This window comes from Trichosurus vulpecula, chromosome 6 (genome assembly GCF_011100635.1).
Source record: "Trichosurus vulpecula isolate mTriVul1 chromosome 6, mTriVul1.pri, whole genome shotgun sequence".
Lineage (NCBI taxonomy): Eukaryota > Metazoa > Chordata > Mammalia > Diprotodontia > Phalangeridae > Trichosurus > Trichosurus vulpecula.
The window spans coordinates 261,982,298-262,008,225 of record NC_050578.1 but is presented as its reverse complement, the minus strand read 5'-3'; the positions used below and the strand labels follow the sequence as shown (position 1 = coordinate 262,008,225).

Sequence of the window (25,928 nt, the reverse complement as noted above, 5' to 3'; positions counted from 1 at the left end):
TGATAACTCAGATAAGATACAGGTAACAGTGACATCTAAAGTGTCATATGTGCAAAAAAAGAGTCATAGAACATGTTTTTAAAGGATCAGTTAAAAGAATGGGTCATGGTTATCCTACTGAAAAGGAGAATGTCAGGTTAGGTGATAGCTGTCTTTCCAGTGGAAGTAGGGCTGTGACCTGGGATTCAACATGTTCTGATCTGTCAGATGTCAAAAATGGAGGGAGGAGGGAGTGGGCATATTTGAGCTACATTTGAAGAAGAACATTAGAATTCAAGCTATCCCAGAGTTGAATGGGCTAACTCAGGAGGTAGCAGTGGCATTCCTCTCACTGGATATCTTTAAACAAAGACTAAAAATCATAGATTTTATTATAGTATTCTTTCATTAATTCACTACTTTTTTGTTTGTTTTCTTTATTGGCTGGTTTAAAATGTTTACATTAGTTTTGTTGTACTAGTTGACTACTCATTTTCCTTTTGATTCTAAAATTCTTTTACTGTGAGATTCTGTGACATGTGACCAGAAAAGTTAGGTAACCAGAGCATGGCATAATAGGGAGACAACTTGAATTCTAAAATGTCATCCAAGAAATATAAAAGTTTTCAAAATCCTCAAGTGAATTGGGTATATCCTCTATGGAATATTTATGGAAGACCATGAAGAGTTATTGTTCAGAAGTTCAAGTGTGAAATAGTAGGAAGTACACTATGTGACTTTGACTAAGTCACTTATCTTCTCTGAGAACTAATTTCCTAACCAAAGGCACAAAGTGACCTTTGATTTCTATTCTGTCTCTAGTTAGATAATCCTATGGAGAAGGCAAGATTAGTGCTAATTAGTGAGCTCATGGGTCCAAGGATAAAATTGTGAAGGCCTCCTCATGTGTTCAGTGTTTATGGATAATGGCACAATATCAAATTTCATTACTCACAGGCTAGCTGTTTTTGCCACCTCATCATGGTGCCTTTTCTGTTTATTTTTGTCTATATCAACTCAAATAATTTGAAAATCTAAGTTCTTACCACCAGGAAAGCATGACCAGTGAGTATAGTACTGAATGTAGTTGGCCTGACAGAGTAAGTCACAGTCCCTTTGAGGTCTCATTTTTCTTTTTTGTTTTTCAATTATGAAATGAAGGTGTTGAACTAGATGACTTCCAACTCTAATTTTAAGAGCCTAAGCAGGGGTGGGGAACCTGTGGCCACAAGGCCACATGTGGCCCTTTGACTGAATCCAACTTCTCAGAAAAAATCCCCTTAATAAAAGGACCGATTCTGTAACACTTGGATTCATTCAAAAGTCCTCATCCAAGGAACTAGTAGGGCACATATGGGTGTGGCCACAAGTTCCCCATCCCTGGTAGAGCTTGTTAACTGTGAGACTTATATTGTCTTTCTAGCCTTCTTTTCTTTGTCTGTAAAATGGGAATTTTGCAGCATCTTATGGTATAATTGAGGAAAGAATTATATAAATAAAAAAATGCCATATAAACATGGCCTGTGTGGGAAGTAGCTTTTGTAATAACAGATATCAAATGTTTTATCCATTAGTAAAGGTTATTATGTAGAGTGGCAATCACCATGGGTCTTGAGCATGACTACATAAATACTAAAGTTCTTTCTAATTCTTTTTATAGCTCCTTCTCCTATGATTTTCACAATAATCCTAGGAGGCTAGGTACTTAAGTACAGGTGATGTTTATCAGTGTCTTATAGAGATGGAAGCTGAGGTTTTGGGGCCAAACAACTTGCCCATCATGGTACAGTTAGTAACCACCAGGGGTTGGATTAGGGCCTAGTTGTTCACAATTTTAAATACACTAAACTGAAGATCTGTCTTTGCTTCATCTTGGCTTTCCTTAATCCTCTTCATGAATAATGATATAAAGTAGGATGTTGGGTACCTAATTGTATTGCCTTTATGGAAAAAATTACACATCAAATATAAATCTGCTCTCATACTTTTCTTCTGAAACTTGAGTTTCAAACATGATTAACAGAGGCTGCTTTCATAACTACTAGCACTCAAGCCAATCGTGGTCATAAGTATGCTGGCTCTTGTAACAACTGCAAAAATTCTGAATACCAGTATATAGGGCCTAGTGACAGCTAGAGTTTTTCTCAGGTCCTTTATGGGCCTTCTACTCCTCTATCATTGTCTGTTAGAGCCTTGCTGCTCTAAGGCTTAACTCTGTGTTGGAGTCTCCTATAACATAAGTCTTGTGTCCTAGGGTACAAACAAGCCTATAGTCTGCTTGGGCATTTTGACCCTTACATAGCTGAAGTTTTCTGTGAGTAAGGTGACAACAGTGGGTCTTGACCACCAGCTGCCCTCTGGGAAGGAGAAAAGGACCATGGAGAAAAGTTCTCTTCATAATCAGATGTAATCCAGTTGACACAGGGAACTCCATGGCATGTTGGAAGTGCTTATTAATGAGAGGGAAGAACCTGTACCAACAGAAGTCAACACCTGTTTTTCACTTGACTCTAAAAAGTTGAGGAGAGCACTGACATACCAAGGTTCACATAGAACTTCAGCCACATTATGCCATACAGCCCCTTGTTCAGAACCTCAGTGGAAGAAATATTTGTTTTCAGAACATTTCATGCATTAAGCTGCTAGTTATCTATCTCAACCAGATAGAATGTAAATTCCTTGAAGAAACAGACCTTGCTTATTTTAGCATCATCTCCGTGACTGAACTAGGTCTAATTTGATAAATGGGATCTTAACTTTTTTTTTAATGAAGGCACTTTGTCTCCTCTAGTGTATAGGGACTAGTTTTTTTGAGATGACTGGAAGCTTGAGTCAACATAATGTCATAACTGTCCCTTTTCTCTTCACTTCCACTCCCCAAGGAAAAAAACTCTAAACTTGCCCAGAGCATGGGAGATAGGACTGGCGCAGTTTTAGGGGTGCAGGGACCCCAAAATGCCAAGGTTCAGGGTGAAGTTGTATGTAAAGAATTCTCACACTCAAACAGTCTTCCAGATAAGTGGCAAAAAGTTTACTACAACCCTAATATGGCAGGCAGATATCCTTATGGAACTTGCAACCTAACAGGAGTGATGCTAAAGCTTACATAGAAAAAGCTAGTGCGTTCTATGACAACTATGCTAATTAGGTGGTAACGTAGAGTTTCTGCAAACTTGGCATAGGCATCATTCACTTTTGGCATGGCCTGGGAAGGAAGAGGGGACTTTTAAGGGGTCTGTACATCTGTACGTCTCCTTCTATAACAAGATAGCCTTGGGAATTGATGTCTATAGCTTGACCTCTGGATTTTATATGGTAACTATGGGAATCAGTATATGATAGTTCTGCTGGTACAAGATAGTCCTGTTCATAAAAGGGAAATTCTACAGAGGTCAGCTTGTTCTTGGAACAGAGAGAGAAAGTTTGCCTCACTGAGGTCCACTCATGAGTTATTGCCAGAGATAAGGTCTTTGCACTGTATAGAGATATTGTCCTAGGACTGGAGTCCAAGCACAAGCACCCCATCAGAACCACTGCCCCTACCCCTCAGCATAGTAGGAAACATCTTAGTGTTGTGCTCAGTTAAAACCACTGCATTAAGAAAACAAACTGGAGAGCAATTACGAATCTTGAGGATGTTTATTTCTTTACCAAATAAAGAGTGGCTTAAAGGGAGCATGTCATCACTGCCTCCCTGAGATGTAGAAGTCTTATGTAGGAATATGCAGTTTATTCTGCTTGTGTTCCAAATAGAATCAGTGATTAGAAGCTAGAGAAAAGCAGATTTGAAGTCCTTGAGAAAGTAGAATTTATCAATTAGAGCTGCTTAAGAACAGGCTGCTGTTTGAATTCTTAAGCTGCCTATTATTGGGACCTAAGCAAAGCCCATTCATGAGGGCTATTGTACAAAAGTTTCTTATATTAGCTGGGAGGCTGGATTAGGTAATCCCTAAGGGATTTGTCTACTACTAGAAAAAATGACCTTGAGATAAGCATGCATTTTCATTGGGTGAGAGCGGATGTCGTAAATACCAGCAAAAATGGGTAAGTTGGGCATTCTTTAAATATAAGTGAGCTATTGAAATAGTAAGACTTAGACTAATTCACTTGGTTATGATTTTCTTATGCACAATATTTTTTAAAAATCTAGAAATACAGAAGCACCCATTATTTGTTAGGTACTATCCTAAACCCCTGACATAAAAAGGCAAAGTGAATTCCAAGCTTAACTTACATAAATATAGATTGCCAGCTTTGCACAGCTCCTATCATAGACATTTTCACTTGAGTATTCTAATCCAAGTAGAAATGCAGACAACCAGCTAGAAAGTATTTCAAACCTGAATTGACCGAAATGACATGAAGTGTTGTAAGATTATGAGCAAGTTTGTGGACTTTGGTAGAAACTTGAGCCATTTTTTCCTCAACTCAAAGATTTATTAACCACAACTCTGTGAGACAGATGGTTTTGAGTCTTTGATATGCCAGCTTGCTATCTGGGGGTGCCAAGACTGGAAGAGAATAAGATAACCTGAGCTTGTAGATGGTAAGACATATAGACTAAGGATTTTAGGACAGGAAGAAACTTGGCCTTTCCTCAGGCTTTTTAGTGTATCAGATGTTGTAGTACATAAAATATTTAGTATTTAAAGATTATTCATTTCACTTAAACTTCTGGAGTGTTCAGTCCTACTGAAGGTTAACCTGTTCTCCTTTGTCTTTTGTATATGATTCACTTCCATATTGGTAAAAGTCTTCCCAAACACGCCTTTACTAGGCTCTTAACATCCCTATTGGGTAGATGCTATAAACATTATCCCATTTTGTAGGCAAGAGAGTAGAGTTTCAAGGAATGAATTGACCACAGAATTTTAGAATAATTAGGTATGATGGAACTCTGAAGAACTAAAAATATAATTTTAAAAAGGGCAGCTAGGTGGCATTGTGTATAGAGCACCAGCCCTGGAGTCAGGAAGACCTGAGTTCAAATTTGACCTCAGATATGTAACACTCACTAGCTGTGTGACCCTAAGAAAGTCACTTAATCCTCACAAAAATCCTCAAAATTCTTCATATATGTATCTCAAAATTCATATGCATAGAACCTAAAGAACAATTGATTTTTAATTTTTTTATGCTATGTCATTTCAGTCCTGTTAGACTCTTCTTGACCCTATTTTGGGTTTTCTTCACAAAAATATTGGAATAATTTTCCATTTCCTTCTTCAGCTCATTGTACAGATGAGTAAATAGGCAAATAAGGTTTAATAACTTGCCCAGGGTCACACAGCTAGGAAGTATCTAAGGCCTGATTTGAATTCAGGAAGATGAATGAATCTTCCTGATTCTAGGCCCTACATTCTATCCACTATACCACCTAGCTGGCCTGATTCTCTATTTCTTTTATTAATATGTCATATTTAGATTGTACTAGCTATAAACAAAGTACAGATTCAATTTTTAGTAAAGATATAGTCATTTATTAATTTGACTAGTAATTCCATATGTAGTCTTTTAGGGCAGCTGGGTGGTATAGTGGATAGAGTGCTAGGCCTAGAGTCAAGAAGACCTGAGTTCAAATGCAGCCTCAGACACATATTACCTGTGTGACTCTGAGCAAGTCACTTAACTCTGTTTGTCTCCATTTCCTCATCTGTAAAATGGACTGGAGATGGAAATGGCAAAGCACTCTAGTGTCTTTGTCAAGAGAAACCCTAACGGTCTTGGCGATAGTTGGGAATTACTGAACAACACCAACAAAATCTAGTCTTTTATTTTGAAATCTATTAACTACTAATTATAATGATATACAGCTTTCTATCTTACTCCAATCCATGCCCAGCCTAATTCTGGGGTAGGAAGCAGGATAATATGCTGCATGAAGGTGATTACTACTGGTTCCTGATTTCAAGTGCTAATTAGGGAAATTACATGGCTAGAATGTTGTACAATCCAGTAGTCACTGATTATTGCTCTAAAGAAAAATAATCAATGTTATTTGCCATCTTTCACTTATGGCTCCAAAAAGGTTTACCATGTGCCACACACAGGTAAACTGTTTCAGCAGATGGGCTAAAACAGGTTGGGGGTGATTAACAGGAATTAAACCTGTCATTGAGTTAGGCAAGGTGTCTGCCCCAAGCATATTAAGACTTCCTCCAGTAAAATGGGTGGATGAGAACAATTTATCTTGACATTTGGTTTGCCACTGGCCTTTGATGACTCTGGAAGAGAGTGAGGCTGACAGCTTTGTGCAGCTCTGCTTACATTCAATTCACTCATGAGTCAAGATAGCAAATCCCTGACAATTTGAAGGTAGGGGTACAAACATCACAGATGGGGGGCATGTGACAAAGAACAAGTAATTCAAAAAGTTTCACAGTTGGTGTCACCCCAACTGAGCCTCCCCCAACACTGATTGGCAAGCAGTGCTGTGAACAATGGGTCACTGAATCCACATAATTTTCAGTAGCAGGACATTAGAACAGATCAGAGCTGACAGGCACCTTGGAACATAGATTGTCAGAGCTTGGAGGGATCTTTAAAACATGGAATATCAGAGCTTGGAGGGACTTAGAACATAGGATGTGAGAACTGGGATGGATCTTAAAACATAGAATGTCACAGCCCAGAAGGCTCACAGAATTGTTGCCTATAGAATGTCAGAGTTGGGAAGTACCCGAGTTGGAAGAGAACAGAAAACATAAAATGTTAGCTCTAAAAAGGACTTTTTTACCTATAATGTTTGAACTGGAAGGGACTTCAGACATTTGACTGTGAGAGTTAGAAGTCAGTCAGGCAACAAACATTGATTATATGCCTACTATGTGCTGGAGATAAAATATGAAAAAAGAAAGACAATATCAATACTCAAATAGCTTACAATCAAATGGGGAAGAAAACAACCATGCAAAAGGAAACTGCAAAGGAGGAGGAAAAGGGGAAGGTCCCAGCATGGGCACCACAGTACAAAGGATTGCAGTTGTGTGGGAATTTAATAGATGGTCTGGGAACCCTCCTTATTTCTGTCCAGGTTCTGGGAAGAACTCGGTGCTCTGCCCTCTCATCAGAGGGGGCTTGGAAGCAGATCATACTAATGAGGTATCAGTATACTAGGGCTGACATGATTTTGCAAAATGATGAGGTTCCTGAGGTCATGATAAAGTCCAAGGGAAGGCAGCTTGGTGAAAAATAAAGGGGCATTAGAGAACATTCATTTAGATACCATTATTTGATAGAGGAAGAAACTGAGTCATTTTGCATTTCATATAGTCAATTTACATTGCTATTTAAGGTTTATAAAGTGTATGTTTTTTTTTCCTTTTTTTTATTTCAGTACTCCAGGTATATCTGTGACCATTTGTCAGATGAAGAAAATGAGGTTTCAAAAGTCAAATGACTTGGTCGAGTCATCTGACTTCTATCTCAATGTTCTTTCCAGTCTCCCTCATGACAAGTTTTTTTTGGGACTGAGTTAATCTGATTAAACTAGAAAACTATGTGGGCTTTAATCTAACGCTTGAAAATCCATCTGTGCTTAATTTATCCTAAACACACCACACACTGAAACTCCAAAAAACCATATCTTTGTCTTTGTAGGGCAGAATATAAGGCATATGCATACCAGGCAATCTTACCTTTCCTTTCAGAAAGTCCCCTGCCCTGACCCGAGAAAGAACTATGCACACCAATTTAGTTTTCGCACATTGTCTAATTCTCTTCTGCTCTTTAGATTTATTTCAAGCTGTGTTCAAGTAAATGCCCACCTGCTTTACTATTTTTCAACTGGAGGACAGTCAGCTGAGAAGAGTGGGATTAAATCTCTTCACACCCACTCTTCCTTTGCCAATAATGGAGTGCAAAATAGTGATGACAGTGTTTTGTCCACGAGGTGGCGGTATGATACAACAGTCTACACACAAACGCTCCAAACTCTTATCAGAGAATGACATCTAAACATAGAGCTTTAGAGATCATCTAATTCAACCCCATTTCCCCTCTCCCTGAACCATAATTTTACATATAAAGAAACTAAGGCCCAGAAGATTGAAAGGACTCACTTAATATAACACAGTTTCAAAGAGGAAGTATTATGAGAGGAGCCCACATCTCCAAAATTCTATCTACCTTAGATTCTCTTGAATTAGCCTGAGAGCCCCTCCACATAATTATTTTTTAAAAAGCTTTAAAAACAGAAAATAGCCAGAAGATTTGAGAGGTCACAGTAGGAAGAGGTGTCCATTTTTATGAATAGGGCTGGTGTTATAGAATATAAGAAGGATTTTTTTTCTACAAAATTATATTTCAGCCTTTAACTTGACTTAGAGCTACTGGTAGCTGATTTTGATAATTTTGAGCCCTTAAAGAATCCTACTGTCAGTTTATTTTGCTTTAATCTTACACAAACCATTTATGAAGGATGAACAAATTTATAGTTTGAACCATCATCTGAGCTTTCCATACTCTTCTTTCTTTTATCACTTTCTACCTTCAATGTCCTAGACCATCTATTGAACTAACTATTGTATTGTTCAGTCAGTCTTCAGTTGTGTCTGACTCTTTGTGACCCCATTTGGGTTTTCTTGGCAGAGATACTAGAGTGGCTTGCCATTTCCTTTTCTAGCTCATTTTACAAATGAGGAAACTGAGGCATACAGGATTAAGTTACTTCCCCAGGGTCACACAGTAAGTATCTCAGGCCAGATTTGAACTCAAGAAGATGACTCTTCCTGACTCCAGGCCCAGCACTCTATTCACTGCACCACCTAGTTTTCCTGTACTAACTGTCCCTTTGCCCAAAGAGCCTTTATCAGAGGTCTTAATGTTATCTTTCATTTATTTTCCTGTACACACACATATACACATATATACATGCATACGCATACATGTGTATACATATGCAAACATGCATCACTTGGATAAAGTATATTCCTCAGTGCTTGAAATATAGAGATTAAAATGTTTCAATCTCTGACATTGAAATATCCAAATGAGGGGCAAGGGGGATAAATCAGTAAACCTCAAACTAAATATTTTCTTCAACAGTAGGTGACAAAACTGAACTGTTTTAGAGGCTAGCTAAGAGAGACAAGGAAGTATATAAATTCTTAAGAGCAGTGGAAGAGGGTTTTTTGTTTATTCCTTTGTTATTCTGATTTTTACTTATTTTTATATCGGTTAACTTGTGGAGCCAAGAGGAGCAGAACAGCTGCATCTTGGAGATGGTGAGAAACACAGCTGCATTTTTACCATAGAATACTCTTTAATAATAAGTGCCATGCATGAAAGCAAGATTGCTTAGGATCCTTGGTGCTACTTGGTTACTCAGAGCAAGTACAAGTTATGTCACAAGTACCATGTCCTAGTATAAAAAGGAACATAGAACAAGATTATCAAGAATTGAGGGAGGAGAGCCTGTATAGATCATGCCACCTTGGGTGGGGCAAGGGGGAGAGGGAAGGGAAGCAGAGAAAATTTAAAACTCAATAGCTTGTGGGATTGAATGTTGAAAACTAAAAATAAATTATTTTTTTTAAAAAAAGAAGTGATTAAAAGAATGAGTTATGTTTATCCTAATTAAAAGGAGAAACATAGGGTATGTAATAGTGTCTGAGAGTTTAGGTAAGGCTGTCACATGGGAGAAGGATTCAACATAATTTGATATTCAAGAGATGGTAGAAATGGAAGGGAAGGAAATGGGTACATTTAGGCTACACTTGATGAAAAGCATCAGAATTCAAGCCACCCCAGGTTTGAATGGCCTCACTCAGGTGGCAGTGATGGGATTCTTCTCACTGGAAATCTGCAAACAAAAACTGGTAAATGACATTAGTTTTATTGCAACATTTCTCATTCATTCATTCATTCAGATTTTTTTTTTAATTTCTTTATCTTATTTGTTCTGTTCTTGCTTCTTTTTATATGCTTGCGTTAATTCTGTTATACTAGTTTACTACTAATTTCCCTTTTGTGAAAATGACTTTGATTCTGCTATACTTTTGGCAGAAGTCCTATTACTAGAGAAAGACCCAAACAGACCAATCACCAAAGAGAACCATGAACCAAATGACCTTGCTCTTACCCCGATGCCTCTGGGTTTATCTTCTCAGTGAGCCCTGTGCCTGGAGCAACCCAGACCACGCTTAAGTAGCCTACACTGATCCTGGGATTGAAATCTGCACCAACCTTCCTCAGTCCATCCATTCCATCCATTCCATCCATTCCAAGAGTGCCCCCCTCCCCCAAAATGTTCCTTTGTTGCCCCTCTTAAAATACCGCTCTATAATCCTATACCAATGGGCCCTCTTGTACTTCAGTACTCGTAGTGTCCCAGTGCACATATCCCTGGTCCTGTTCATATGAAAGACACATTTCTGTTTGTTGTTATTGTTTTTCTTTTCTTTTTTTTTATTCCTGACTCTTTTGGTTTTCTTCATACTAAGTCTGTTAATATTTATAAGTTAATTTATTTTTAGTTTTCAATATTCACTTCCATAAGTTCTAAATTCCGTTCCCCTTCATCTCCTCCCCAAGATGGTATGTAATAGGCACTCCCTTTGAATTTCTATTAAACATATTTTCACATTAGTCATGCTGTATAGAAGAATTAGAACAAATGGGAGGAACCATGAGAAAGAAAAAAAAAACAGAAGAAAACAAACAAAAAAGGAAATAGTCTGCTTCAATCAATTCAGACTCCATATTTCCCTCTCTTGATGTGGATGGCATTTTCCATCATGAGAGTTCTGAAACTGTTTTAGATCCTTGCTTTTCTGAGAATAGCTAAGTCTATCAAAATCAGTCATTGCACAGTAGCTGTTACTATGTACAGTATTCTCCTGATTCTGCTTACTTAAGTCAGCATCAGTTCACTTCTTTCCCGGGTTTACTGAAGTCCTCCTGCTCATTATTTCTTTTTTTTTTAATAATTACTTATTTGTTTAATATTTTTAGTTTTTGGCATTTTCACAAGAGGTTGAATTACAAATTTTCTCCCAATTTCTACCCTCCCCTCCACTCCAAGATGGCATATATTCTGATTGCTCCATTCCACAGTCAACCCTCCCTTCTGTCACCCCAGTCCCCCCCACTCCCCTTTGTCTTACTTTCTTGTAGGGCAAGATAGATTTTTATGCCCCATTGCCTGTATATCTTACTTCCTAGGTCCATGGAAAAAAAACTTTTTTTGAACATCTGCTTTTAAAACTTTGAGTTCCAAATTCTCTCCCCTCTTCTCTCCCCACCCAACCTCCCAAAGGAGGCAAGCAATTCAACATAGGCTACGTGTGTATCATTGTGCAAAACCCTTCCACAATACACCTGTCCTACCCCCCTTTATCCAGTTTTCTTCCTTGACCCTGTCCCTTTTCAAAACCGTTTGCTTTTGATTACCTCCTTCCCCTATCTGCCCTCCCTTCTATCATCTCCCCATTTATCTCCTTCTTCCTTCTTTCCTGTGAGTAAGATACCCAACTGAGTGCGTATGTTATTCCCTCCTTAGGTCAAATCCTATGAGAGCAAGATTCACTCATTCCCCATCCCCTGCCCCCTCTTCCCTCCCAAAAAATTGCTTTTTCTTGCCACTTATGTGAGACAATTTACTCTGTTCTATCTCTCCCTTTCTCCCTCTCTCAATATACTCCTCTCTTATCCCTTAATTTGATTTTATTTTTTAAGGTATCATCCCTTCATATTCAACTCACCCTGTGCCCTCTGTCTATATATATATTTGTGTGTGTGTGTGTGTGTGTGTGTGTGTGTGTGTACATATGTATGTATATTCCCTTCGGCTACCCTAATACTGAGGTCTCATGAATTATACACATCATCTTTCCATGTAGGAAAGTAAACAAAATAGTTTAACTTTACTAAGTCCCTTATGATTTCTCTTTCTTGCTTACCTTCTCTTGCTTCTCTTGCTTCTTGAGTTTGAAAGTCAGATTTTCTATTCAGCTCTGGTCTTTTCACTGAGAAAGCTTGAAAGTCTTCTATTTTGTTGAAAATCCATATTTTGCCTTGGAGCATGATACTCAATTTTGCTGGGTTGGTTTTAATCCTAATTCCATTGACCTCTGGAATATCATATTCCAAGCCCTTTGATCCCTTAAGGTAGAAGCTGCTAGATCTTGAGTTATTCTGATTGTGTTTCTACAATACTCAAGTTATTTCTTTCTGGCTGCTTGTAGTATTTTCTCCTTGATCTGGGAGGTCTGGCATTTGGCAGCAATATTCCTAGGAGTTTTCTTTTTGGGATCTTTTTGAGGAAGCAATGGATGGATTCTTTCAATTTCTATTTTACCTTCTGGCTCTAGAATATCAGGGCAGTTCTCTTTGATAATTTCTTGAAAGTTGATATCTAGGCTGTTTTTTTGATCATGGCTTGCTTTCAGGTAGGCCAATAATTTTTAAATTATCTCTCCTGGATCTATTTTCCATGTCAGTGGTTTTTCCAATGAACTATTTCACATTGTCTTCCATTTTTTCATTCCTTTGCTTCTGTTTTGTAATATCTTGATTTCTCATAAAGTCACTAGCTTCCACTTTCTCCAGTCTAATTTTTAAGGTAGTATTTTCTTCAGTGGTCTTTTGGACCTACTTTTACATGTGGCTAATTCTGCCTTTCAAGGCATTCTTCTCCTCATTGGCTTTTTGGAGCTCTTTTGCCATTTGAGTTAGTCTATTTTTTAAGGTGTTGTTTTCTTCAGTATATTTTTCAGTATTTTTTTGGGTCTCCTTTAGCAAGCCATTGACTTGTTTTTCATGGTTTTCTTGCATCACTCTCATTTCTCTTCCCAATTTTTCCTCTACTTCTCTTACTTGCTTTTTCAAATCTTTTTTGAGGTCTTCCATGGCCTGAGACTAGTTCATGTTCTTCTTGGAGGCCTTTGATGTAGGCTCTTTGACTTTGTTGACATCTTTTCACTGTGTGTTTTGGTCTTCTTTGTCACCAAAGAAAGGTTTCAAAGTCTGACTGTGAATCTGAGTCTGTTTTTGCTGCCTGGTCATGTTCCAGCCAAGTACTTGACCGTTGAATTTTTTCATTGGGGTATGACTGCTTGTAGAGTAGATAGTATTTTGTCCCAAGCTTGAGGGGCTTCGCTCTTGTTTTCAGAGCTTTTTCTACACAGCAAGCTCTGCCACACTAGCTCTCCTCCTCCTACCAGAACCAACTCAGACCTCGACTCAGATCTTAAGCAGGCTCTGCACTGCAGCTCAGATCCCCCAATTAATTCCTCCCACCAGGTGGGCCTTTGGCCAGAAGCAGCTGCAGCTGTAGTTTTGTCCTCAGAGCTGCACCACCTCTGCTGCCCCACGGCAGTCGAATGGCAAACTCCTTTCACTCTATCCCAGCAGCTTTTCCCATTAACTTTCTCTGTTGTCTTTAGTGCTTGTGGTTTGGGAAATCTGGTAACTGCCACAGCTCACTGATTCAGGGCACTAGGGCTTGTTCTGCCTTCTCCCAGTCTGGTTGGTCTGGGCACAACCCACTCTGTGCTCTGCTCCTCTCTGCTCCAAGCTCCAGGCGATAGACTTTACCTAGCAACCATCCAGGCTGTCCTGGGCTGGAGCCCTGATTCCCTCTGCTATTCCGTGGTTCTGCAGCTCTAGAATTTGTTCAGAACCATTTTTATAGGTTTTTGGAGGGACCTGAGGGGGGAGCTTATGCAAGTTCCTGCTTTCCAGCCACCATCTTGTCTCTGCCCACCCTGTTCATCATTACTTATAGCACGATAGTATCCTATTACATTGATACACCAAAACTTATGAGTCTGTGACTTTCCACACTAAATTTTTGTTACTGTGTGATTTTTGTGACATATGGATGAAAAAATTAATCAGAACATGGGATAACAGGGAGACAACCTGAGGACTAAAAGGTACCCAAGGAATATTAAAAGACATCAAAATCCTCTAGTGAATTAAGTCTGTATTCTAAGGAATATTTACGGAAGGTTATGAATAGTAATTGTGCTAAATGGCAAGTGTTTTATAGTGGAAGGTGCACTGTGAGATTTTGACTAAGTCAATTAACTTCCCTGAGACCTAATCAAAGGCATACAGTAATCTCTGAGTTCCATTATGTCTCTAATTATATAATTTATGGAGGAGGAAGATTAATATCAGCAAGCTCACAGATTCAAGAATTTTGTGCTACTGAAGGATAAAATTTGAAGGCCTCCTCATCTCTTCAGTATTTACTGATATTGGAAGAATACCAAATTTTACTCACAGCCCAGCTGCTTTTCTCACATCATCATGATGATTTTATGGTTATTTTTATCCATACCAAAACTGACATAATTCAAAACTCTTAGAAGTTCTTATTTTCGTGTAAGCATGACCAGAGAGCAAACTTTATATAACTATTTTGCACTTTGTAAGCAACGGACATGAGGAACAATGGATTTTTTTTAAAAATTCTTGTTGACGTTTAGTCATTTCAATCATGTCTCAAACTTTCTGGCCTTGTTTTATTTTATTTTTTTCCAGCAACAATAAGGGAGTGGCTTGCCATTTCGCTCTCCAGCTCATTTAGACGAGGAGACTTCGGCAAGCAGGGGAAGTGAATTTCCCAGGGTCCCACAGCTGATACATTTCTGAGGCCAGATTTGAATTCAAGAAGATAAATGAGTCCTCCTGGTTCCAGGCCCACCATTCTATTATCCACTGTGCCACCTAGGTGCCCTGAATTTTTCTTTTTAGTAATATGTTCCATTTGGGTTGCACTAGATATAGACAAAATATAGATTCAGTTTATATTAAAGACATAAACATTCACTAATTGGATTAGTAATTCCATACAAGGTCTTTTTGGTTAGGTAGATGGTGTTGGGAATAGAGCACCAGACAAGGAGTCAAGAAGACCTGAGTTCAAATCTGGCCTCAGACACTTACTAGTTGTGTGCCTCTGGGCAAGTCACTTAATCCTGTTTACCTCAGTTTCCTCATCTGTAAAATGAAGTGGGGAAGCAATACATTCCAGTATCTTTACCAAGAAAACCCCAAATGGGGTCATGAAGAACCAGATATGATTGAACAAAATAATAACAAAACATAGTCTTTTATTTTAAAATTAAATCCTAATTATCATGATATTTAGCCTTCCATCTGATTCCAATTCATCCCTGCCTAATGTTGGGTTTGGAAATAGGATCTTATATTATGGAGAGGTAATCATGACTAGTGCCTCATTTCAAGTGCTGATTGAGGAAATTATATGCCTAGATTGTTTACAATCCAGTAGTCAAGCGACTAATATTCTAAGTTAGAGTATCAATATTACCTCCCATCTTTCAGAATCACTGGGTCATCATCACACTCTGTTTCTGAATCAAATCAACTGAGTTTTCCCAAAGAATTAGTATTATGTTATTCAGGAAAGCCAGGTAGCAGTTAGGGTACTAGGCCTGGAATCAAGAAGACTCATGTTGCCGAGGTCAAATCTGGCCTCAAAAACTAGTTGTGCAATCCTCATCAAGTCACTTATGCCTATTTACCTCAGTTTTCTCATCTGTTAAATGAGCTGGAGAAGGAAATGGGAAAGTACTCCAGTATTTCTGCCAAGAAACCCCAAATCAGGCACAACTGAAACAACTGAACAATATTGTATTATTTAATCTCCATTTAAGACTGATTTCCTTCATGAAATTTCCCTTGTTGAACACATGCACATGTATTCATTTATGTTTGTGTATATGCACACATACATATATACATAATGCATATATGTGTATTTACATATGTGTGTTTACGTATATATGAATGTATGTGCATACAGGTATGCATGTTTGTACATGTTGTATGTGTATGTTTGTACACACATACACACCTTTCTACGTAGTGGGTATGTATGTGTGGTGTGATCAGCAGATTTTTTTTTCTCTGTTAGGCTGTTTTTATAATAAGTCCTAGGTTTCACTAGGTATAGTTTAGTACAATTATCACGTTACTTATGGTTCTTTATGCTGGTTTATCCCTCTCAAAATTTACATTTTCTAAGTCATATTCACATATGCTACCTATCATTGCAAAAAGGAGCAGACCCAATACTTACTTCTAATTATTCAATACATTTCCATTTAAATTATATGAACTCATCAAACATTCATTAAGCTTTTTCCCCAAGAGTAAGGCACCAAGTTAGCTGACAGGTATACAGTCATTAAGTAAAGAAAAAGGGAAAACAATGATTTTCCTACATGTATCATTTTACTAATTGAAGTGGACTTCAACAATGTATAATTCAGTTTGATTCAATGAGCATACCTTAAGCGTATACTGGGTACTATCCAATGGTATGAGCGTTTAGCTACAAGGAATCTCTAAGGAAGGGGTTTGCATTCTGCCATTCACATGTCTGTCTAAATATGTAGACCACTGACATGTTTAATTTTACCTCTGTGTTCATGGTTTGCCTTTTGTGGTCCTATGCGATCTAATTTGAAAGACATGACAATATATGCCCTTAGATTAAAAAAAAAGATCTTATTTACATACATACTTCGCTCTTCTCAGCAACGAAAGGTGCAAGGACAACTCCAGGGGACTCACGATGGAGAATGCTATCTTCATCCAGAGAAAGAACTGTGAAGTTTGAATACAGATTGAGGCGCACTACATGCTCACCTTTTTTCTTCTCTTTTGTTTTTGTTTTTGGGTTTGTTTTTTTTTTTTTTTTGGTTCTGTCTCTTCTTTCTCATGATTCATTCCATTGGTCATAATTCTTCTCCACAACTTGACTAGTGTATAAATTAATTCAATGTGAAGTTATATGTGGTAGATATATGAGATTCCATGCTGCCTTGGGGAGGGAGGGGGGAGGAAGGGGAGAAAATCTAGAACTCAAAATTATGTAGAACCGTATGTGGTAAACTAAAAATAAATTTAAATAAAAATAAATAAAAAATTTTTAAAAATTTAAAAAAAGACTTAAAGATATCAAAAAAAATGCCCTCAACAAGCATTAACACCATCATTTGACAGATGACAAAACTAAGGCGCGGAAGGGGTCATCAATTCTCCTGAGGTCACACACCCAGTGAATGTCAGAAGTGGAATTCAAACCCAGGTACGTTTGCTTCTGCCTCTCCAGTTGTAAGTTGTGAATCTTTGAAATTACAGTACTACATTTTTTAATGCAAAGAAGCGAGGTAAAATACAAAGGGTAAGCCTGCCAGTCCATTTTAGTTCTCTGAAATAAACAAAGCTTTCACTGAAGAAAAAAATAAAAGGGAAATATTAATTTATTTCTCCCTGACTCCAAGACCAGTACATGATTCATCATATTAGAACTGAAGAGGGACGTAAAAATTCCACGAACATATTTGTTCTTCCTCTTGAAAGAACTTTTTCTCACACTTTTCTTACTTTCCCTTCCTTGTTTCCATCTTTTCTTTCTTTCTTCCTTTATTTTCTTTCTTACTTGCTTCTTTTCATTCTTTATCTCATTTTTCTTCTTTTCTCTTCCTTTTCCCTCTCATCTTCTTGGTTCTTTTGTCTCCTGTCTTCTGTTGACTAATGTCCAAACCTCCCTTCCCCTCCCCTCCCCTCCCTCCCTCCCTCCCATCCCTTCCTCTCCCCTCTCCTGTCCTCTCCTCTTCTCTCCTGTCCTCTACCCTTTGCTTCCTTTCTCTTCTCCTTGTCTTCTCTTTCCCCTTTTCTCCATTTTTGTCTACTTGCAATCTCTCTCTCTCTCTCTCTCTCTCTCTCTCTCTCTCTCTCTCTCTCTCTCTCTCTCTCTCTTTCTCTCTCCCTCCCTCCCGCCCTCCATCCCTCTGTCCTTTCTTCCCACCCTCCCTTAAGTTAGACTGAGGAAAATCTCTAGGATATAGTTTTCCCTTTGTCTCACTTTTCTATACTAGTTTTAAATTTAAAGTTGGTAAGTTGTTTCAAACAGATCTCAAAGAAAAAATCCCCAATCATAATGTTTATATAACGATATTGGAGGGAGAAAACATTATCTCACCCATGAAAACAGTTTCACAGTTTTCAAGATGTATTCTTTTCATTGGATTTAAAAAGTCTACTATTGGGGAAGAAGAAGGAGGAGAAGACTCCTCCTTCCTCTTGCTATGTATTTATGAACAAAGCTCTTCCTAACCTATTATCCAACACTGAACTATTTGGTCTGTCTGTCTTCACCTGGTCACTTTTTAGGACTGCTATGATCTTGGGCCACTCATGCTATCGATTTTTTTTCCATTTTGAAAAAGAACACTTTGTACTAACTACATGGTTCACTAGTCTTTTCCTAGACTAAATCCTATTGGCTTCAGAGAACAATTAAAAGGGCTTTGAATTATTGATTTATTTAAGTCATGAAAATTTGGTCAGAAGCAGCTTTTTTTTTTCAGAAAATGAGCTTTCTTCTTAAAAACTTATTTCTGCTCCATATATTCATCACTGCATATTTCATGTCTTCATTTTTCAGAGTATAGATGAAAGGATTGAGCATGGGAACAACGATTGTGTAAAAAAGGGCAAACACTTTATCCTCACTAAAGGTGGTTGCTGGTCTAATATAAATGAAGAGCACAGGGCCAAAGAACAAGATCACAACAGTAATATGGGAACCACACGTAGAAAGGGCTTTTCTGCGGCTCTCAGAAGAGTGTCCATGGAGGGCGTATAATATCATAGTGTATGAACCCATTACCACTATAAAAACTATGAAGGCAACCATTCCTGAACTGAAAATCACTAAAAGTCCCACCCTTTGAGTATCAATACAGGCAAGTTCCAATAAGGGATATACATCACAAAAATAGTGATTTATCTCGTTGGGGCCACAGAAGGGTAATAATATTATGACGATAAATTGAGAAAATGAATGCAGAATTGCCCAAGCAAAGGAAGCTAAGACCATCATATTGCATCTCTGCCTGCTCATGATCACCTGGTAATGCAGAGGTTTGCAGATGGCCACATACCGGTCATAAGCCATCCCTGTGAGAATAAAGATTTCTATTGCCCCAAACAAGTGTATTGTAAAAACTTGGATCAAGCAATTGTTGTAGGAAATGCTCTTCCTTTCAACCAGCAAGTCACTGATGAGCTTTGGTGTCACTGTGGAGGTGTAACAAACATCTACAAGTGATAAGTAAGCTAAAAAATAGTACATGGGTTGGTCAATGAGCTGACTGATCAGGATAGATATCATGATTATCAAATTTCCCATTAGAAGAGCCACATAACAAAATGAGAATAGGACAAAACACAGGATCTGAACTTCATTATTTTGAGAAAGTCCTAAAAGAACAAATTCAGTGATGTTATTCCTGTTTTCCATAGTTCATCATGAAGAACGGCCGGTAATAAAACCTGCGAGGATATAAGCAAAAAATAAATACAAGAAACAAAAATTGAGGACAATATACATTACAACCCATTCCCAGAACTTGGAGAAATGTAAAAGATTTAAGTATGTTAGAAAATGAAAATTCAGTACAAAACTGAACAATTGACCAAGTATGCCTCTATTTGGGTTTGTAGCAAGTAGCACTGATACCCATTTAGAATGTTACTACATAACAACACATCATTATATTTGACAGTGACCCCACAGGTCATTTCTCCAGCCTCTGCTAGAACATGAATTTTCACTGCAATATTTCTAATCTCACAATATTTTGAAGACCTCTAGCACTTCCTTACTCAGATGAAGTGCAAAATTATAAATTGTTATGTAATTAGGATCAAGGTCAATACAATTAAATAAATTATTTAATCTCTCTTAAAATATTTCTTACAGCTCAAAATATCCCTATGCCAGTCTTGTAGGGGAAACAAAAATATTAAATAAATATTTTAGGGAAATAGATCAACTTAGTCAAATATGAGAAAAATTTTAATGATACCAAATAAATGGCACATAAATATTTATGTATAAGAATATAGTTCACTAATCTTTAGTGCTTTGAAGTTTCCATATAATTTTCCCCCTAGCATTAGCTCTGTGAGATTATTGGAAATTTCATGTATATCATGGTTGAGGAAACAGTGGCTAAGAACACTTAAGCAGATATACTTTGTTTATACTATTGATCCATTTCTGAATCAATATTTAAAGCAATATGTCTCTGAACTGCAAGTCCATTATGTTATACTATCTCCAAGATATAAAAACATAACTTAGATTCTGTTGCATTTAAACATTATCATATCCTTTGGTGAGGTTGGTATCTTTTGTACAGGTTTAAGCATCATAAGGAATACTTCTAGGGAACCAAAATATGGAACTGGTGACCATGTACCTTTCCTAATGAGAATTACCATAGACAATTATATGCTGTTTCAAAGCATGTTCTACACATTAACTCACTTCAGCCTCACAATAGTCATGTAAAGTAGGTATTACAAAGATTATATTCCCATTTTTATATCACTTACTTTTTAATTACCTAGTTGTTTTGCATTATACAAACACAAATGTAATGCTTAAACTACAGGAAAAGTGAGTCTGAAGTAGTTTCAGTGACTTAAGAGGTATAAATGTCCCTTAGGTTTCTGTCCTGGCTCCTCTTCTCTTCTTCCTACTTCTTCATTTGATAATCTCATTAACTCCTATAGACTTGATTACCATTTCTGTCCTGATGATTCTCAAGTGTATATACCCTGTTCCACACTTTCTGCTAACCTTGAATCTCCAATATTCAGTTGCCTTTTAGACACCTCAAACTGGATGTCCAGTAGATGCTTTAGCTAAATACACAAAAATAGAACTTGTTATTTTTCACTGTAATCCCTATCACCCTCCCACTTTTACTATTTCTGTCAAAGGCAGCACCATCTTCCCAATGCCTTATGCTGGCAAGCTGAAAATCATCCTAGATTCTTCACTATCTCTCAGCTTCTCCCCACCCTCATCTGATCTGTTGACAAGGCCTTAAATTTCATCTTTGAAATACCTCTTGCATATCCCCCCTTCTCACCTCTGACACTGTCACCACTGTAGTGTAGGCCCTCATCACCTCCCACATGGACTACTACAATAGCCTACTGGTGGGTCTTCCTGGTCAAGACTCTCCCCATGCCAAGCCATTCTCCATTCAGCCATTAAAGTGATTTTTCTAAAGCACAGGTCCAACTATATCAGTCTCTTACTCAATAAACTCCACTGGCTCCCTATCATCTCCTGGATCAAATCTAACAGCAAACAAACAAAAACAGAACTGTTTTGTTTGGCTTTCTAAACCCTTCAAAACCTAGCCTTTTCCTACCTTTCTAGTCTTCCTACACTTCCTCCGCCTATATGCTCTTTGATCCAGTGTCATTGGTCTCTTTCCAGTTCCATGAACTATACACTTGATCTCTAGGCTATGGACATTTTGTCTAGCTGTCCCCAATACCCAAAATTTTCTCCCTTTTACACTGCCTACTGAATTCTCTACCTTGCTTTAAGTACTGAATAAAATCCTATATGTTACAGTAAGCCTTTTCCTCTTAATTCTAGTGCCTTCCTTACATTTATAATCCCTATCCCATTTATTATGAGGCTCATATAAGATTATGGATATAAAACAAGTGGCAAAATTTAGAGCACTCTGTTGTTGTCATCATCATCATCACCATCATCACCAACATCACCATTTTTTCCATGCTTGGGTAATTAAGACTCCAGTCTAGTGATTACTTCATTACTGCTCTCTTTCTAAACTCAAGTAGTGTTTAGAGAGCAATAAAGGGGTGTTTTGGTAAATGCTGTGATCTGGGGAAAATTACAAAGTATTTACATATACTTCCAAGTCATATCTGTATTATTAGAGCTTTCTTAAATCTAGGCAATCAACAAAACAATGTATCAAGTCCTGATTTGTACCCATTGCCGGTGTTTGATATATTGCATGCTCACAAGAAAGAGTGAATAATTTGCTCTTTGCAAGCTGGTTAGGAATTACCCCAGCACACTCCTTAGTGTAATCATCCCTCCAGTCACTTAAATTCACATACTCATCATCATACTCAATTCCTCACCCTCTTTCACTACACATGTCCAACCACTTGCCAAATTTTGTCATTCCTCCCTCTACTGTGTCTTTCACATCTCTCTCCTCTTTAGTCATACAGCCAATTAATACCATATTCTAAGTCCTAATAAGCCATAAACGTGACAAATTGCATATTTTCAAAATTGTTCTCCCTGCCTCAAAACATTCTCACTCATATATTCTTCCCTGAGAGACTTTCATAAAACAGAGGTCCGACCATATCTCACTCACTATAGCCAAATTTAGCAGCTTCTTATTTTAATATCAAATTTTATCAAATATATCAAATTTTAATAGGAAATTTTATAAAATATATCAAATATATTTAATATCAAATATATTTGTCTATTTTTTATTTAAAATATTTTGCTACCTCACCACAACCTAAACCTCATTACACATTACTCCCCTCCCATTACACTATAATACAGCCAAACTGAGGTATGTGATGCTTCCTAATCTGTTTCCCATGTCTCTGTCCTTTCTCCTTAATTGCTTGGAAATACACACAACTCTGAGCTCTGATTCTTAGAATTCCTTTTCTCTGTCCTTTTTTCTTTTCATATACTTATTCTTTCCAAGTATATTTTGGTATCCTCCTATGTCTCTCAAATGTCCTGTAGTCAATTTTGAATTATGCAAAATATATTCACACAGAATAGAGTTTATTGGAGAAGATAAACATATTTATTTTTCCTAAAAATTAACAGCTTTTCCTAGACATATAATCTGATCTGCTCCTTAAACTCCTGCTTTCAGACTTCCTCATCGGCGCCTGTGAAATTCAGTGCCCTGATTTCCAAGAGGATATTACATTATTATCTACAGTTAAGTAATAAAGATAATTCCTGGAAGTAGCTATAAATAGAAATTGTCCTTAATTGGACCTAGCAGCATCAGAGTCAGTAATAAGTTTGTAATCAGCGTCACAACGATGTTTTGTGAAAACTATTTTCCCATCATATTTTTCAGGACTAGCTGCTCTACCAAGTTATGGTTTTAGTATTTACAACATTAGCAAATTAGTCTTACCTAAGAAAAAGGTACATTTTCAAATAATGAATAAAAAATCTCTAAAGCGTAAAAAACAGAGTATACATTAACATCAATACATGATTTGTGATCTTTATAAATTAGTAGCTTAGTTACCATTTTACTCACAAACTCTGTTAATACTACCTTCAATATAAAAGACATACCTGATCGCTGGAAATTGGCATTACTTGACCCCTTGCTCCCATGCCTCAAAAATTATATTATCTTTACCATGTATATTTCTATATAAGTACATGCATTCTCCTTTGATAAGATATAAGCTACTTCAGGTGGAAGGCTAATAGCACTTGAGCTTGTGACAGTGGCTGGAATAGAGTACATATTATTAAATACTTTCTGATAGATAAACTACAGTTTATGATCATAGATTTAGAGCTGGAAAGGATTTCAAAGGCTTTATAGCCTGCTCATCTAATTTTTAAAAAGAAAAAAAATGGAATCAGAAAGTTCAAGATCTGGTCAAGTAAACATAAGTATAAAGGATAAGATGCAGGATTTGAATCCAGGTCCTCTGACTCTTAACTATCTTCTCTTTATTGCAATATTTTGCTGGAGTTCTAAAAGACAGAGGTAGGGTTGGAGGACTCAGGCAACTACTGTCAAAATCTATGTAATTTTATATAAATGAGTCATTTTTTTAACTTATGTAAACAGTTTTATGTTTATCATCAATATATATTGATGTTAACCCCATGGCAGTGGTTATACGGTGTAAAATAAAGACACAAGAGAAAAATCATTTTTTTTTGTTTTTTTGTTTCTGTGGGAAATATCACAAGAGGTGTCTAAATCTATAGGTACCAAATAATGATAGTGATTATAGGAATAACTTAGCAACAAGAACACATTTCGCAGAGCAGGAAACCATTCCAGTTTGGGGCAGTAAATTGTCTGTGGTCATGTAACTAATGTGTATGTTGGACTGTAAGCCTGAAGTCTTCAGACCTTCAGAGTCAGCCTCCCTTCTCCATACCACTTTCATTCCTATGTGCTTTAGCTGTAAGCCCTGTTCATCTGCTTCCTAGGTAATTGAAGACGGCAACTACCTGCTACTCAAAGGATAGGTTTTTTTTAGAATAATTCACCAAATCTCCTGCTCTTACAATATAATGGAGTTGATGAAACTTCTGGGATTTCCAAGAAAATTGATGGAATATTTTTTATATCACTGAGAATTAGAAGAATGTAATAGTTAAAGACAGTCTAGAAATTCCCCTCAAATTCTTAATGCATTAAATTAATGAATCTTATTTTGTTGGTACACAGGACAATTCACACAAAAAATGGGAGGTATGGAGGAAGACAGAGGAGAAAAACAGAGAGAAGAGAATAGGGAGATGAAGAATGAAAAAAGACAGAAGATGGAAAGGAGTGGAAAGGAAAGTAAGAGAAAGAGAATGTGACATGACTTACCAGTAAAAATGATCTTACACACATCATTTGTCATCTGTGATCTTCAGAATTTCCTCACTTGTAAAATTCTGGGGAGACAGTTTGAACTATAGGATGTGTTAGGAGTCTTATAATCATAGACAAGGTAGAGAGAGAAGGAAATGGCATAGAAAAAATACCTAAATGAAAATTTTTATGTCACAAAACTATACCATGTATATTTCAGGTGTCATTTCTCGTGCCCTTTCTCAGTTCCAAATTATATTTCTGCTACCGTAGTTCAATTCTGTCTCAGAACACAGAGCTAAAAGGGATGGAGACTGGTTTAGTCCTATCCTGCTGTAGCTATAGCCCAGAAGGAATTCTGTTGGAAATCAGAGTGCTTTCCTTGGAGGTAATTAAATAATGCCAAGTTGAAGTTTAATGAAAGCTGCCTTCATCTAATCTCCATGATACATATTGATCATCTGAAAGTAGCAAACTAGATCTTCTCCACGTTCCACATTGCTCCTCAGTAGGAATCATATTTGTAGGGAGGGAATCTCTGTGGAGTATTTGTGTCTGAAATGAGTGAAGCACAGCATTTAAAGCATTTGGGGATTTGAAGAATTGCTTGCTCAACTTTGTGAGATACCTTTTGATACTATTATTTGAAACATCCAATTTTCCAGATAGAATGTAGGTTTTCAGAGTTCAATAAATGGTTTTGAAGGGCTACTTGGGGAAAATTAACTCATCTAATTCCTTCTTTACATATGAAAAAAAATTGGGCAATGGAAAATGAAAGGACTTTACAAAGCTCACACACAACATTTTTAATGTAAGAACAAGTACGTATATTTGCAGTTTTCTAAAATTTGGTTATCTTTATACTATCCCATACTGACTTTTACACACTATTGATCATATTTTCTCATACTTGTAATATATAGAGTGAAGTTTTGGGAATAATAACTTTCCCTGGGGTATGGTCAAAGCCTTACAATGATAAGCTTTTTTTTATAAAAGGATTCTATTATTGCTTAATGCATTCGTTGAGAATGTAGTTGTTTAAAAGCCCTACTATATGTCAGGCAATGCACTTGCCAATTGAGATAAAAAGATGAAAATAATAAAGCATGAAAATTTATGGGGCAAAGGTAAAGAGCAAAAATCATGTACTTTAATATTCTGTTACTAAGAATAATGTTCCAATACTGAATAGTATTAGAACAGGAAAGAATTGGCAAAATCCCAAATCCAAACCCTTGATTTTAAAGGCAAATACTAGAACTTGGTAGGTTGTAACAAGTGGCTGCATATTGCTCTAGAAGAATGGCATTCTTTTTCAAATAGTATCAATCCATTAACATTTGCTAAGCATCTACTATGTGTGAGACATTGTGCTAAGTTCTGGGGATATAAAAAAGAGCCAAAAAAGTCCCGGCCTTCTAAAATCTTATAATATAAAGGCAAATTAATAAAATGATACTACTACTACTACTATTACTACTAATAATAATAAAAGGAGGTAAT

At 37.1% G+C, this 25,928-nt stretch overlaps 1 protein-coding gene across 1 annotated transcript; it reads right to left on the bottom strand.

Moving 5' to 3' along the window:
• Window positions 1–18,328: 18,328 nt before the first annotated feature.
• On the bottom strand, window positions 18,329–19,267 carry LOC118854450 (olfactory receptor 4P4-like). The gene has a single exon (XM_036764809.1). The coding sequence runs from the start codon at window positions 19,265–19,267 to the stop codon at window positions 18,329–18,331; it is 939 nt and encodes a 312-aa protein (XP_036620704.1).
• Window positions 19,268–25,928: the final 6,661 nt, after the last annotated feature.

Coding starts and splice junctions, on each gene's coding strand:
- LOC118854450 (XM_036764809.1), bottom strand. CDS start 19,267: ATGGAAAACAGGAATAACATCACTGAATTTGTTCTTTTAGGACTTTCT.